The 16,671-nt window shown below is 42.9% G+C and overlaps 1 protein-coding gene across 1 annotated transcript in view; it reads right to left on the bottom strand.

The window, feature by feature from the left end:
• The window catches only part of LOC136125128 (centriolin-like), a 54,813-nt gene that overhangs the window by 20,967 nt on the left and 17,175 nt on the right, over positions 1-16,671 (bottom strand). Inside the window, exons 8-18 of the mRNA XM_065879944.1 lie at positions 15,802-15,936; positions 12,306-12,451; positions 11,490-11,697; positions 10,583-10,762; positions 8,783-8,974; positions 7,871-8,026; positions 7,472-7,616; positions 6,858-7,006; positions 5,032-5,212; positions 3,296-3,609; positions 1,264-1,469 (exon numbers count right to left, since the gene is read on the bottom strand). Of these exons, the coding sequence (XP_065736016.1) occupies positions 1,264-1,469; positions 3,296-3,609; positions 5,032-5,212; positions 6,858-7,006; positions 7,472-7,616; positions 7,871-8,026; positions 8,783-8,974; positions 10,583-10,762; positions 11,490-11,697; positions 12,306-12,451; positions 15,802-15,936 (2,012 nt within the window). The remainder of the gene's footprint in view (positions 1-1,263; positions 1,470-3,295; positions 3,610-5,031; positions 5,213-6,857; positions 7,007-7,471; positions 7,617-7,870; positions 8,027-8,782; positions 8,975-10,582; positions 10,763-11,489; positions 11,698-12,305; positions 12,452-15,801; positions 15,937-16,671) is intronic.

Raw genomic sequence — 16,671 nt, 5'->3', positions numbered from 1 at the left:
CCATATACACCTACAAAAATGAAATAACCATCCCCCAAGCCTTCAAACATCTAGTCCCAACCTTCTCTTGGCATGACCCTTGGTTTTCCCTGCCAGGTCTATCAGTCACTCTTGCGTTTGCTCCTAGAAGGCAGAGACCATATCTCACTCACCTCTATGTACTCCACAGGTCCCCCCGCAACCCTGGTACCTGGGCCAGTCTGGTTTAAGGGACAAAAACTGGGGAACTGTCATAATTCACGGTCTAGTGCAGAAGATGAGCTTCTACATAACTGATCCACGCAACAGATACAAGCATTAGCTAATGGACCCTATGCCAGATGCTGGGGCACAGAGAGGGAGGCCCCGCTACTGCCTTTCTGGGTATCTTACAACATGGTCTGAACACTACGCCCAAGGCTGCCAACTCCAAACTGTGGGAGCCTGAGATGAGAAAGCTTTTCTGTCAGAGGGGGTCCCTAACCTTCATCTGGAAAGACACACTGGAGTTAGGTGGGGGGCAGGTCGGGAAGCCATTTCAAGCAAAGGACAGCATGTGCAGAGGTGGGGAGGCAGGAGAAAACGTGGTGCTCAGGGAAACCACAGCAAAGTGTAGGGCCAGAGTAAGTACCGTGTGGGAGAGAAGGATAAAAAAGAGAGGTAGGGTTCAGATCTTGCAGGGCAGTATGTATGCTAGTGGGAATGAGAGACACAGGGCAGCATGCACAGTTAGGTCTGCAGCCATGTCGAGGGTGGGATGGAGAGAAAGACACTAGACCTGGAAGGCCTGACCTAAGATGAGGATGACTAAAGGCCAGGGCAGTAGAGACGAAAGAAGGGGACCAGTTTGAGAGCTCTTTGTGTACAGAGTCAGTAGGACTTGGAGAGCAGCTGGATGCCTGGGGGAGTGAGGGAAAGGCAGGTGTTGAGGACACCCAGCATGTTTTCAGCCAGGGTAACTGGGGAGGGCTGGCGGCTGTGCCATTCTCCAAGAGGGACTACAAGAGGAGCTGATATGGATTACTGGCCAAAAGAACTTAGACTTCTACTGTCCCATATGATAATCTCCACGTGGCTATTAAGTTAACTCTGTTCCTCAGTTCTATTAGCTACATTTCAAGTACTCAATAGCCACATGTGGCTAAGGCTACTGTTTTGGATAATACTGATCTAGAACACTCCCAAGATCACAGAAAGTTCTACTGGACAACACTGATTTAGGTTACCTTAATGAACTAATATCATATTCATCTGAATTATAAAGATAAAATGGCTAATAATTACTTTCGCTGTTGATGTTTCTGAATGGTTCTATGCAATTCTTCTACTTCGTGCTCTAAGTCTCTCTTCTCTTGCAAAAGATCATCAATATTATGATGCAGTTCTTCTATTTCTTTCTCACACTGCTGCTTGGATACTCTCATCCACTGTTCCTGTTTCTTTGATTTTAAATGCTGTATTATGTCTTCCAATCTAGAAACTTCATTCTCCTGAGCAAAGAAAGAAATGCAATACTGAAATATCACATGATGCTTCCCCTTCTTCCTGCCAAAAACTGAAATTAACAGTGATTAAAGTGGTATCTTTGACCTGATAATAGTGGTAGCTTCTAAGACTTCTGTATGAAAAGAAAAATTAAGTCAAGCCAATTTCTTCATGTGCCATAGATGAAATTGATGGACCAACAGATCTTATGACTCTTCCATCAGTCCAGCTATGGCTGATAAATAGTCACCAAGCACCTCCTGTGGATAATGTCTGGCTCCAGAGTTCAGCATCTAGCAGAAGACACAGACAGAGGTCTCTCCCTCCTCTGTGCACATGGGAGAGGAGCTGGCTGAGAAGGATGCCTAGAGGAAGTGGTGTTCTGCCTGGTTTTGAAGAATAAATGAAATAGGAAACGACTACGCTGAAGAAATAATGTGCAAATGTAGGGAGGTATAAAGGCACACCTGGGAAACTACAGGAACAGCCGGGTACTGGTGGAGGGTAAAAGAACCAACAGAATTGCTAAAGAAACAGTGTGCACTGAAAAACTGCGGGATAACACGAGTAACTACCATTTTTAACCATGTAAATATCCACAGTCCCTCTGAAACTAGTTTGACCTACTAAAATGGGGCTGGTGGCTTGGCACCCAGGTATCCTAGTCCTTTATCTTCCTCTCAATCCGCTGAGAGGAAAAGGAAAAAATAAAGAGCTCCAGGTGCCTTAAGTTTGAAGGAGGCCCTTGTAATGCATTTTATTTCTTTAAAACAAAAAAGTTATAAAGGAAGCTAGTGATTAGGAAGTAATCATTTCTTAGAATTTAGCCTAGAGGAAAACATGAAATACAGTAAAAATTTATACACAGTTAAATGAACTACACAGCCTACAAATAAAGAAATGTTATGCAGTCATTAAAATACTGCTTAAGGGCTTCCCTGGTGGTGCAGTGGTTAAGAATCCACCTGCCAATGCAGGGGACACAGGTTCAAGCCCTGCTCCAGGAAGATCCCACATGCTGCAGAGCAGCTAAGCCCGTGCTCCATAACTACTGAGCCTGTGCTCTAGAGCCATGAGCCACAACTACTGAGCCTGCGTGCCACAACTACTGAAACCCACGTGCCTAGAGCCCGTGCTGCGCGACGAGAAGCCACCACAATGAGAAGCTCGCACACCACAACAAAGAGTAGCCTCTGCTTGCCACAAGTAGAGAAAGCCCACATGCAGCAACGAAGACCCAATGCAGCCAAAAATAAATAAATTAAAAAAAAAAAATACTGCTTAAAAACGCTTGTAAAACCATGGGGAAAATGCTTGTAACATTAAGTGGGAAAAATAGGACACAAAATTATGCGCACAATAAGAACTATGAAAAGAAAGAAAGAATAATCATTAATTTCACCACCCAGAGATAACCGCCACCAAAACCTTACTGTACGCTGCTCTTACATGTGTTTGTACACAAGCACACATAATATGTGTATGCACAGGTACAGGCACTAGTATGTGAATAGACCTATACATACACATTAATATAGTACTGGTCAATAGAAAAATACATAAAAAGCTTTCTAAAAATGGCTATTTTCTGGACTGAAAGCATTTTTGTTGTAAAATGGTTAAACCAGGTTCGTAGAATGGCCTGGTACCCTAACTCCTGTCCAGAACAGTGTTTTAATAAGAGGATGCTTGCTCAGTTCTAAACATCAGCCTTACAAACACACTTTTGGGGTATAATCCATGCATAAGTAGGTCGACTCATTAAGTATATAACCTTACTCAGTCTCCCATGGAAGCAGTGTGGACAGGGGTCTTGTGTCTTTCCACTTACTAAGTTATGGTGCTCCGGGACATTGCAGTGCAGCACGCCCACTGGGATGAGGGGGATGGAGAAGTTGGGGGGTGGAGGCCCATATACGATGGGGGCCCCAGCAGGAGGCGGGCCATAAACAACAGTGCCAGGGGTGAGAGGTCGGCTGTTGTTGGGCAAGGGAGGAGGTGGTGCATACAAGGCCATGCCCTGGGGTACAGGAGAACCATCGGGAAACACGGTATACATCATGTATCCAGGAGGAGGCACAAATGGGCGGTCCTCTTGGTCATCCAGCTCACTCTCTTCCTGGCTATCTCCTCCACTGTCTGCATCTTGAAACAAAAAAAAACAGAAGAGCGTTTTATTCCCATGGCTCACTAGGTAAACATGTTCAGTAGAGAATAGCAGTGTTTAGGCCAAGAAACCAGAGATGTGAAAATAAAATTCTGTAAAAAAGGTCAAAAGCAGTTTTGAAAAGTGGATCAAACAGGGATGCAAATTATTTTCACCAGGTGAACTTGAGTTTTTCTTTTTTTCTTAAATGAATGAACTTTATTTTTTTTAATTTAAAATTTATTTTTGGCCGCATTGGGTCTTCGTGTGAGCGGGCTTTCTCTAGTTGCAGTGAGTGGGGGCTACTCTGCGTTGTGGTGCGTGGGCTTCTCACTGCGGTGGCTTCTCTTGCTGTGGAGCATGGGCTCTAGGCGCACAGGCTTCAGTAGTTGCAGCATGTGGCCTCAGTAGTTGCGGCACTCGGGCCCTAGGGCCCGCAGGCTTCAGTAGTTGTGGCACCTGGGCTTAACTGTTCCGTGGCACGTGGGTCTTCCTGGACCAGGGATTGAACCCGTGTCCCCTGCACTGGAAGGTGGATTCCTAACCACTGTGCCACTGGGGAAGTCCCCTGAGTTTTTCTTATACCTATCTGTTGGTTTTTTTCCATCTTCACTCATTCATTCATTCAGCAACATTTGGGTGCCTGCTTCGTGCTATGTAAAACACCAATAGAGAAGTGCTGTGAGATACCACAGCTCCCAGCTTTACCACTATCAGGACACACAGCCTCTCTCAGTTGTTGGTTCTCTTACCTATCTCCCCTATAAGCAGGAACTAGTTTTTTTTTTCCACTGATGAAGAAAGCCTAGCACACAGCAGGCACTCAATAAATAGTTCCTGAATGAACAAATTCTCAGAAGGTAATATTCCCATTTTACAGATTAGCAGTCTCAGAGTGGCTAAATAATTCCCCTAGGAAAACACAGTGAAAGTGCCAGGATTTACCCCAGGTCTGACTCTTCCCCCTGCAGCTCTGGAAGACAGACCTGTAACACTTCATTACAGTCGAGCTAATTAGTGCCATAACACAAGGATGTAAACTGCCACGTTCCAGGAGTGGAGGTGAAGATGTCGCTCAGTCTGCTGGGAAAGGCAGGAAGAAGGAAGGGTCCAGAAAAGGAGTGTTGTTTGAGGACCTGGGTCTTGCTGAAGGATGAGTAGCAATAGGTTTGGGAGAGAAAGGAGGAAGCAGGACATTCTGAACAGAGGGTTCAAAACATGGAGGTGTGAGAAACATGGCATGCAGTGGGTATGGCTGACATGTGGGAGAGTGATGGAAGGTGAGACAAGAGGTCGTTGGCCAAGACCAGGTCACAGAGGGCCTTGCAGAGCAAGATAAGACTGTGTCTTATGGATTTCAGGGAACCAATAAAAGGTCATTAAACAGGCAAGAGAAATGCAACTTCCCTGATGTAACTTACCTCTATTTGAACATGATTTATGTAACCCACTCCTGATGGGAGAATAAACCCAGTATCCTGAAGCAGGTGGAGGTGCTCTGTGTTCCTTCCCATCCTGCCATGGTTTTCTAACAGGAGTTGAGGCTGCATACTTTAGGCCGACACCAGAGTCCTTGGTGGCCTGGGAACTGTGGCTGGAAACCTAAAATAAATGACAGCAGAGCATACTATCTCTTAACAAATAAAAAGGCTGATGTGGAGAAATGTCAAAGTCTAGAGCGAAGTTGAGAAAGAACTGGTTTCTTTTCATATATCGTAATCCTCATTTTTCACAGGCAGAAACGAGACGTGATTACGTCGTCATATAACCTGCATGGGTGTCAGCCTCCCGTCTCCCGTACTCATCTTTCCTGGTGGTTTCTCTTCTTTTGCCTAGTCCTTGATGGCCCAGCAACTAAGATCAAGGAAACAGGAGCTTGCAAGGCAAGCTGGGATATTAGTCTCCTGTTGTGCCAGGAGCTTGGAGTGGCTTTAGAGCTCTACTCTGTTACTCTCCCTCTCCTTTCAGTTATAAGTCGACCCTCTAACCTATACTGCTTCCACCTGCAGCCCTGGCTGTGACACGGATGTCTGGCTTCCTTTAGATTTCTGGGAGGAGGATTTCAGATTCTGCTTTTCGGGGTTCTGATTAAGTCTGAACGACCTGGGGATCCTAGCATGTGGGAGCTGCTTCTCCTGACTGCTGTTGTCAGCTGATTCTAGCAGGATGTTGCACAGCCCCTCTGCTTTGGATAAGAGCCACTTACAGTCCTCTCCTTCCTTCCCTCATTCAGGCTGCAAGCCCTGACATTTTGCTCCCTGAACACCCCTCAGTCCATCTCTGCTCTAGCTCCACTGCTCTGGCTCTGGCTTCTTCCATCCTTCACCCGAACAAGTTCAAACAGCCCCACACAGATTTCACCCACTACAAGTCTAGCCTCCACACTCCGCCTGATTCTTCTTCCTAAACTACAGCTCTGATCATAGTGCACTCAACTGCAGTTTCCCAAGGCCTACATAATTAAGTGCAAGGGATTTTGAGGGCCCTTTTTTTTTTTAAAAAAAAAAGCATGACCCCAATCTACGTTTCCTGTTTCACCTTTCACTGTTCCCATCCAGCCCTCCAGCCCCACAAGGGGCTAAGCCAACTCTCCTTTTCCTCACAAGCTGTTCCCTCCCTCCTGAAAGCCCATCCTTTGAGGGTTGCTAAGTGCTGACTTCAAGCTCCTGTTTGTGAAGCCTTCTTCCCTAAACATCCCCATGAGATAAATCTTTAACATTTCTCTGCAGCTGGGGCATGGAAGTCCAGTCTGTTGTCACATGCATGTCACTGTTTTGTAATTACATTGGTGTGCTTGTCTTCCCCACCAGCCCATGAACTCTTTGAGAGCAGGGGCTATATGATTCATCATGGTTCCCCACCAAAGCCTTGTACTTGACCTAGACCTAAGTACTGAATGAATGTGTTAAAAGGAAATGCAATCCAGGTGCTATTTTTCTGTCTGAGACTCTATAACTCTACTGCCATTTTCAAAAGGCTCTCTGGGCTCAAGTCACTTTATCTACCCTTACAGGATCCTTGTTCAGGGACCCCACACATACCACCTGAGCATGAGTGGGCAATTGCCACATTCCTTGGGAATGCCCCATTTCCATCTCACACAGCACTAAGTACTTAAGAACCTCAATGCATGGCTTAGCCTAGATATGTTGTTCTTGAGACCTGATCACAGATTTAGGGAAGGCAACACAGTCACACTTTCTTAAAGAAAATTTAGTATATATTCCCAGCACCACAGACTTCCTACTTTTGATGATGATGGTGGTGGCATAAAGTACCAATAGCCTCGTCTTTTGAAAGGATCTGCCATGCTGCTGATGTAATCATTCTGATAAGAAACTTCACGTCGGAGTTCGGCAATTTCTTCCAAAACATTTTCAAAGCCTCCTCTGTTATCTGTAAAAGGAAAGCCATTCTGTGAAGTTGGGTATGAAATCATCTACTTCCTCTCTCTCTCAAAATACAAAAGTGATTCCACAAGAGCCAATGACTTTTATCAGTTCCTCAAAGCTGCCGTTCAGCCTGTCCTTTGGTAATAAATTTTTGTTGACACTTAAAGAGGATAGACATATCCTACTGCTGTTCACTTATAAAGTGAGCCAGAGAAAGAACAGATTTGTAAACAGTATTTCTTTCGAAAATACAAAAATAAATCTCTCTTTGTAATCAAGTCCCTTGATACTGCACTTACTTACATTTTAAAAAGTGCTTTATTTATTAAGCTAATTATCACAGCTCTATAAATCGAGCATGGAATTAGTCTGTAACCGTTAAATAAATTTGCTAAAGGTAAAAAACAAACACGATGATTTAATTTTAGAACTACAAAACCACTACCAAAATCAAAGCCCAATACCTTACCAGCCCCAGTGAGGTCTAGTAAATTCCGCAGTCTTGCGATCTCTTTCCTTTGTCTCTCCATGGTCTCATTCAGTTTTTCGATTTCTAGCACCTGTGAGTTTGCTCCTCTGGTGCCTACCTCTACTTTCTCCATCTCAATTCGAAACTATTAAAAAATCACATATACAAAGTTGCCAATGAATATTCTTTCCCAGATGCATGTCTCCTTGCAGTAAGATTCTAATTCTATAATTTTTTACTTATACTTTACTAACGAGGAACTGCATTACTCCTTACATTTAAACCATGCAATGCCTGGCACAAAGCAGAGAATCAAGTACCGATTGACTATTGGCTGCACCTCAAAATTCTTTGAGATGTCGCCTACACTAATTGAATCTTTTAGGAACTGATAAGTACCCAGTAAGGAGGCGGTCTCGTGGGGGTACCAGCACTGACCTGCTCCTCTTTATCCCTGAGGAGATTCTGCAGGAGTTCAATCTCCGCTTCTGCTCGGGTCAGATCCCTGGCGGCTTGAGCTGCCTTTCTGCTGAACCTCTCTGTTTCCTGCAGCTCCTATAGGGACAGAGGTGTGAGAAAGGCACCACTGCTATTGCAGGCTGCCCTCTTTATTTCTTTCTTCCTCTGAATGAGTCTTCTGCTTTCATCAGATCGCCCGCCTGCTACTCCATGCACACGTAGTGCCAAGTCCCAGCTTATCTGTGCTGTTCCTATGATTTGGCAGCTCACTCTGGCACTCTTTGGGGGTCAAGTGGGCAGGGTTCTGCATCAGAAAGAGCAAGGACTAATTTTTTCTTCTCTGTTCTACAGTCTTCCATGACTGGTGTCTCTGTGGACCCCCATGGCTAGATCTTCCCTCCTATGATTTACTGTCTTAATCGCATAAGCATTTGCATCTTATAAAGACTATAACAGACTTATCTCAGTCAGGAGTCATAATAACCCTGTGAAGTGACATATTGTCATCAGACTGCACGAGATGACAAGGACAAAAAGTTGAGGTTCAGAAGGGTTATACAGCAAGTCTTGAAGACCTCTGTTCAGATGTGTATTGACAGGTGCCTCCCTAAGCAGAGACCCCTACATTTTGAGATTAGGATAGTATATTTCATTTGATGGCTCCTTTGGGACTCAGTAAAGTACAGGACCCATAGCAGGGTTGTGACAGGGGAAATATAATCTTCAGGTCTGAAGAGGAACAGACAACTTTATGGTGGTTTATAAAAGAGCCAAAGTCTATAACAAGAGATCAATAATACAAGTTGCTATGTTTTCTGACAGGGGCAGCCCTGCTGGAAACTTGTTCTGTACGTGGGGATTCACCTCTGCGCGCTCCTGGTTAATTTTCATAACGGTTCCATGAAGGGACTTGAGCTGGTCTTTGGCAGTGGTGAGCTCAGCTGTGGCCAGCTTATCAGAGGCGGCCACGGCTTTCTTTAGTTTCTTCAGTTCTTTATCTAAACCAAGAAACTGTGCCTGAGATTTGGCATCTTCAAGTTTCTTCTAAAATAAAAGAAACACTAATTAAAGAGATGAATCATTTGGTAGCAATGAATTAAGACAAAAGCCCCATGAGGGCAGGGACTCTGTTCACACACCCCATGCCTAGAACAATACCTGGTACTCAGCAGGTGCTCCTGAGTGAATAAATAAATAACAACATCTCAAAGCTGTATGATAACTTAGAATGAAATCAGTATACTTAGTCAAGAATCTTCGTGATCATAATCCATTCATTTGTTGTAGAAACATTTCTTGGCACCATCACCAAGCAATGGGCCCGCCCCTTGTGATCATGGAGTCAGGCACTGGGCATATGGTGGTAAACAAAACAGACTTGGCTGCTGCCCTCAAGGAGCTTATGAGAGACATGTATTAAACAAACACTCAGACAAATGTGTAACTAACACTGTGCTCACTGCTATCAAGGGACAGAACAAGGTACTATGTGAGAGGCCAGCAGGGGAGACCTAGATTGGTGGGGGGAGGGCTTTCAGGAAGAAGAACGGTGGAGGGACATGGTCCAGGAGAAGGAATGGCCAGGAGGGAAGACAGAGCTTGGGAAGAGTCAGGAACTGAAAGAAGCACGGTAAGAAAAGGAGAGAGCTCAACAGAGGCCAATCATGCAAGGGCTCAGAGGCTGAAGAACTTTTGTCTTTACCCTAAAGACAACAGAAGCTGCTGGAGAGAAGGGGAGATGGGGAGGGGCTGACAAGAGCCTATTCATGTTTTTGGAAGAGTGTGTTGGCTGCTCTGTGGAGCAGGTCATGAGTGGAAGTGGGGGACTGTCAGGTGGCCACAGCAGTTGTCCAGAAGTGAGATGATGGCTGGATGAGGGTGGTGGCACTGGAGAAGGACAAAGTGCAAATATTCCAGAGAGATTTTGGAGGCAGACTCAATAATACTTGGGAACTGATGGGTTCTCAGTGAAGCATGAAGCAAGTCATTCACGGGCTGGGAGAAGGGAGAGGGTAGGTGTGAGACATGAGAAGGTACGAGACAGTGCAGCAAGGGAGTGAGCTTACCAGAGAAAAGGGTAATGCTGCCCGTTTGAGGCTGGCAAACATTTATAGTGTTACTGCTATGCCTGGATGGGTGACTTTTTTCTTCAGGAATACTTGGCCATGGGTGCAGGGCCACAGAAAGCAGATAGCTGCAGTTCTGTCACAGAAGATAGGAGAAAAGAGCAAGGGATTTGAGGATATTTGCAAAACACAGCGAGAGTGGGAGACCATGGAATTTAAGTTGGACAAGGAAGAAAGTAAAGACAGGAAAGCCTAACACACAGAAAAGGTGGGGGTAATGCACTGGGATTATCAAGAAGGTTGAAAACCTGTCAGCATGACTCATCCCAATAGCATTTAAGCCCCACCTCACTGACTCTCAAGTCACTCCTTACATCCCAATTCTCTTGCTTCCATCTAGCATGGCACCCTTGTCTCAGGCTCTTGATTCGATGACATGCATCTAGGTCTCTCTAGGTCAGGTCCACCTCTGGGCCAGCAATGCAGTCAGAGGTGACCATGGATCAAACCCCTCTCAGCTGCCCCATTGCTGGGTGCAGGACCCTGGCAGTGGGGACTCATATGTCTCTTTCCTAGTCTTGCCCACCTTCTTCTCTAACTCTTGGAGTTGGGCCAGAATTCTCTCCTTCTCTTCATCAGCTTCCTGAAGTTGGAGATCTGTAAGGCCTTGGATTTCCTCCACACTTTTTAGATTTTCTTGTAAATAGTGAATTTCATTCTCTAATTGCTGAATTCTTGCTTTGTGTTGCCTCTTGTCAAAATTAATCTGTGAAGAAATCAAATTTCAAAGATGATTTTTAAGCAAAATATGTTTTGAGCAAAACAAAAACCTTCTAGAGGATTATGTTTCATTTTACTAAAGAGTAAAATGAAATGCTGTGCTAATGAGTTACTGCGGATGTGGCTTTATCACAACTGCTCTCTAGGATCCATTTTAATGTTTGCCTCATCATGGAAATAATTACATCAAAAACTCAGATTCTGGCACTATACTACACTCTAGCGATGTTGTATTATCCACTTACATGTTAAGAAACATCTCTCACTTGCTTCCAAAACAAGGAAAACACAGTGTCACAAAGAAGCCTGACTTTGACATCAGTAACCACATTTAGAGTTGAATTTTAGTCACACCTAGTTTGACTTATTAGGAGTGAAACTAACAACGATTACACTGTATTTAAAAAAAGTATACCTTTATTAATTATACCCTATAAAGGTATACCTTTATTAAGATATAATCTACATAACAGACACTCTTTTCTTTCTTTCTTTTTTTTTTTTTTTGGCTGTGCCACGCAGCTTGTGGGATCTTAGTTCCCCACCAGGGATCGAACCCTGGCCCTGGGCAGTGAAAGCAAGGAATCTTAGCCACTGGGCCACCGGGAACTCCCCACACTGTATTTACACGGGAAAGGAAGCACTGTAACTTGCTGGAAAATATGAATGTTTTCTGAACGCTCCCCTCTAGCTGCCTCTTGCCCTTCTCTTACTCTTGCTTCAAAGGCTCTCTCACAGGCCTGCCTGAACTCTTCTTGTCCGCTGGCCAGCTTCTCCTGATGCAGAGCCACTTCTTCTTGGAGTTTTCTCTCTCTCACTTGAGCTTCCTCTTTTTCCCACTGGGAACGTGTAAGGATTTCACTGAACTGTTTCTGCAAATCAGCGAGACTTTTCCCTAAGACATCTGAAGGACTATGGATTCTGGTAAAGGGGGGAAAAAAAAGATGGTATAAGTGTGACATTTTATTTTTGATGCTGGATGCTGGGTGCAAACATGCCGGTAACGTTAGTGCAGAAGTAAAAAGAGTTGTGAGGAATGGGACTGGTGTCAATCCGTAGCAAATTACTGTGCACCTCCTGAGTGCAAATCATTGTTTTATTAAATGACTGTTGCCACTCTGAAAGCACAGGCTCCTGTCAGGCTAACAATGTGTGTTCAAAGAATAAATGTCCATTTCATATATTCAAATTAGCCTCAGTTTTCTTTCGATATTTGTTTTCTATTTAAAATACATAATGTGACTCTACTTCCTGACCATCTGCAGTAAGCTTTCAAGAATGAGTTACTCGTAAAACCTCTGTGTTTTTTAAATTAAATAATACCAAAAAGTACAAAAGATCAAAAAAATCAGTGACAGACAACTTGAATTAAGCAATCTGTGTCTCAATCATGGTAATATGATAAGGGAAAAGGGAAGCCTTACAGAAGAACTCAGCCATTAACAGTAGTTGGAAAGGTGATTTCATCATTGAACCCCACATTCACAACTCAGCCCACTCTCTACCTGGAGGTCTCGATTTTCCATTACCTCATCTCCCCAGCTCCTGATTTCAGTTTTCTCCTTAGCTCATCTACACGAGCTGCCACTTCTTCTGGATGAATCAAACCATCAACTACATGGTTAAGGTGATTCTGGAAATCTTTAAGTTGCTGTTTTAACAGGTTATTGTCATCCTGTGGAGGGGGTAAAATGGAGAGGGGTAAAAATTACCAAAACAAAATAAAAAATACACCCAAATACACACACACAGCCCAAGTTATTTACCATATAACAGTTCCAGTCAACTCCCTTTACCAATTTTTTAAAAACCCTTTGCACTATGGCCGACAATATCTGAATCTATTGATTAATTCGAAGTCACAAAAGACACAAACAGGCATTACGATGTGTCCTGACGTGATGCAAAACAGAAGTACGTATGAACACTACCTAAGACTGTCTTCTTGCCAAAGAGTAAATAACTTGAATCTAAATAAGCCTCCGTACGTGACATAAGAACATGTTAATCAATGCCATGGGGATGCAACCACCAAAATCTAGACTATGGGAAACTCTACAGGACAAAGACCTGGTTTTCTTTAGTATGTAACAAAGAGAAAAAAAAGAGCAAAACTATAGATTACAGGAGACAAGAGTCAAGTCATCCAAATGCAATGTGTGCACCCTATTTGGATTCTGATTCCAACATAACACTTCTAAAAAACTTATAATTTGAACATTTTGTATACTTAAGGTATTTGACGGTATTAGGGAGTTATTGTAATTTTTTTTTTTTTTTGTGGTACGCGGACCTCTCAGTGCTGTGGCCTCTTCCGTTGCGGAGCACAGGCTCTGGACGCGCAGGCTCAGCGGCCATGGCTCACGGGCCCAGCCGCTCCGCAGCATGTGGGATCTTCCTGGACTGGGGCACGAACCTGCGTCCCCTGCATCGGCAGGCGGACTCTCAACCACTGCGCCACCAGGGAAGCCCGGGAGTTATTGTAATTTTAAGGTGTAATGATAGTATCCATGTTTATGCCTCTTTTTTTTTTTCTGGCCATGCTGCGTGTCTTGTGGGATCACAGTTCCCTGACCAGAGATTGAAGCCGGGCCATAGCAGTGAAAGCTCGGAATCCTAATAACCACTAGGCCACCAGGGAACTACCCTATGCTTCTTTTTTAAAGCCTTATTTTTTAGAGATACATACAATAGTACAGTATTTACAGATAAAATCAGATGTTTTGGATTTACTTCAAAATAATTCAGTGTGTGAACAAGTGTGAGGGGTGAGGTGTGGAGGGTATTATAGATGAAATAAGAGTGGCCATGTGTTATAGATGAAGTAAGGTAGTCCATGTGTTGAAACTGTTGAAGATGAGTGATATATACATAAGGATTCATTTTAGTATTCTATTTTTGAATATGCTTGAGAATATACATAATTCAAACTTAGAAAAAACAAAAAACACCTTCCCATAATACTCAGCTTTATCTGCCAATCAACTGAAAAGTGGAACATCTAATACTGAAGTTCTCTAATAGCTTACAATTCTCTGTGGGAATATTTGTTATATGCTAGGATATTTTCACTAAGAAACTAATGAACGTAACTAGACCCCAGAATTAAATCCAGACAGTACCTCTTTCAAGTAAAAAGAAACTGCTAAAATTTCCCTAAATTGTACAGAAAAATAGTTCTATGTCCTAAACTATTAACTATATTCCCCTGAATACCTATATTCTACTTAAGTGATTTTCTTCAAACTTGGTATAACATTAGGTTTTTTGTTTTGTTTTTTTTTAACACTGTTAACTAAATTGGATAATTAGCATTGCAATGAACGTGCCTGTCCACCTATATTTGCACTACTTTCTAATCCTGGCCACAGGTGATCTGACCCAAGGACAGCCAATCCACTGACTAGCCAGAAAACAAGTTCTCTCCCTCTCCAAAATATGAACCAAGATCCAGTCCAGCAAGTCTGTATGAGAGCTAGACCTGTAAAGTTATGTCAGCTTGGGGCTGGGGTTGATGCTGGGCCAAATGCAATGCCCAGGGAGACAGAGGAGAAATGAGAGCCGCACAGGCCCTGGAAGGTTATCAGAGCAGCTCTGGTCACCAGCAAGCTGCCTGTCTCCTTCCTTGAGCTAGTGTTAGTAGGTTTTGGTTCACTGCAACTAAATGATTTCTGACAAAGATAAATGTAGAGTGAGTTTAACTTGTACTCCGCATCAGGAGGTCAGGAGGCCAAGTAACCAAAGGACCTAGTTCCAACTAAGAGAGTCTTACAGCATGGACCAGCATTCTGGAAAGCTGACCTCAATTTCTACCTTGGAGAGAGACCCCTGAAGTCCTGTTCTTTAATAGATGTGTACTGAAGTATTTATGGTTGAAATAAAGATGTATGAGATTTTCTTTAAAATATTCCAGCAAAAAAAAATGTGGATTAATTGAAATAAGAACAGCAGAATGTTGACAATTCTTTAAGCTGAGTAAACGAAAGGGCATAAGGCTATCTTCTCTCCGATTTTGTGATTATTTGAAAATTTCCAAGGTAAAAATAAAAAATAATAATCCAGTGAACACCCAATACACACACACAACACACACAAGAATGGAAAACATGTATATCTTTTATGATATTTACTTCAGAAGCTGAAATGATAGCAGTAAAAATTAAATTCTAGGTAACTAGATTTTCTTAAACTTTGAGAAAAAAATATTCAAGGCATTGGAAGAAGAGAGAGAGAATTTGGGTGAGTTTAGTCTTATTTGTCACAAATCCCCCTAGATGAATATTTGGAGCCTTCCCCCAAACCACAATAACTCTGCCCCTTGATTTCTGGTGAAGTATAACTGCTGCCACCTAGGTCAGCTAAGTGACCCCTGACCTCACAGATCTGGAAACCTGCGTGTTGATCCAGGTACTTGTTTGTTCAGACATGTGTCCTCTTTGAGAGTGTTTAATTACCTGGAAAATCCTGTCCACTTGCTTCTCGGGCAGTTTGTCGGGCAGATTATTGTGACAATAGCTATAAAAATAGTCTGCCAAAGAAAACTCTCAAAAATGTAAAATGACTGCATTTTTAATGACATTCCTTCTGAGAAGGAGACTGAAAACTTTACAATTAAGAAGTTCTACTGCAACTCATTCTAGTTAAATTCCTGGATAATTACAAAGATATTTCAGTGGAAGAAGAATGCATCAATCTGATAATTTTAGCTCAGTCTGGTAACAAAGCTGCTTCTAGCGGAAATGCAAGGTACTGCTGTCCTCCATGAGTTTACCTAGTGTTCTCTGTTTACTATCGACACTGCCTCTATCTCTTAGCACCATAATAACAACACAAAGGATATGCATATTAATAATCTTAAAATAATCGCAACAGAGGCTATGGTACTATCCCACCCAGAAGTCCTTTTTTCTAATAACTCAAGTAGCTTACTACATGTAAGAGCAGGTTGTGAAGTGTCTGACATAAAGATGGCAACATCTTTGGGTGTCCCATATAAAAATGTATTGGGAGCCAATAAGTCTCTACCTGCAGCTGTTTAAGTTGGGTGCGGAGCTCACTATTTTCTTGTTCCTTTTCTTCTGAGAGCTGGGCTTTTCCGAGTGCATTCTTGAGGGCTTGCTTTTCTTTCTCAAGTTCTGTTTGAACAGCTGATTGTTCTAACTATTGCCATAGGAAGCGATGATACAAAAAAAGTAAAATAGCAATAATTTATGATCTAATAAGGCATAAATACATTTACATACACATGCAATCCCTTGGGAGCTTTGGTCTTATAACAACTCAGTTTTACATTTGTACCCCCAAGTTTAAAAGCCCAAGGTAAGTTTTTCACATGCCTCCTTAAACTATTAATACATAAGGAAGAGCAAGCATCAGAATCAGCTCAGCCCAGATACCCCAATTCAGAATCTCCAGGAGTGAGCCTAAATACCTACCTTTAAAAGCTCTGTAAGTGATTCAACAGTTACTGCTCTCTTTTCCCTTAGACCAATATTTCTCACACTGTGGTCCTCAAATACCTGCATCAAAATCACTTGCTGCACCTGTTAAAAATAGATGCCTGGACTCCCTCTCAGACTTGATGGGCAGAATTTCTAGGGCAAGTCCCAGGAATCTGCATTTAACAAGCATCACAAGTGATTTCATATAACTAAAGGGTACCAATCATAGATCTGTAAAGCAGAGAGAGAAGATCTGTTATGCTCCACAATCTCTATGTGTGGTTTGAAGACCAATCCTGGTAGTCCTGATGCAAGGAAGGGAATGTCCCTTTCAATACCATATGAATTTGTGAAAAGGCCAGGCTGCTGTAATATTTTTGTCAAGACTTATAAGAAAAAAAAATAAAGGACAATGGAAGTACAAAAGACAATGGATTTTAAGCCAGTAAGGGCT

Source organism: Phocoena phocoena, chromosome 6 (genome assembly GCF_963924675.1).
Source record: "Phocoena phocoena chromosome 6, mPhoPho1.1, whole genome shotgun sequence".
NCBI classification, from domain to species: Eukaryota; Metazoa; Chordata; class Mammalia; order Artiodactyla; family Phocoenidae; genus Phocoena; species Phocoena phocoena.
The sequence above is the reverse complement of the archived record's forward strand: the minus strand, read 5'-3'. Positions and strand labels throughout refer to the sequence as shown.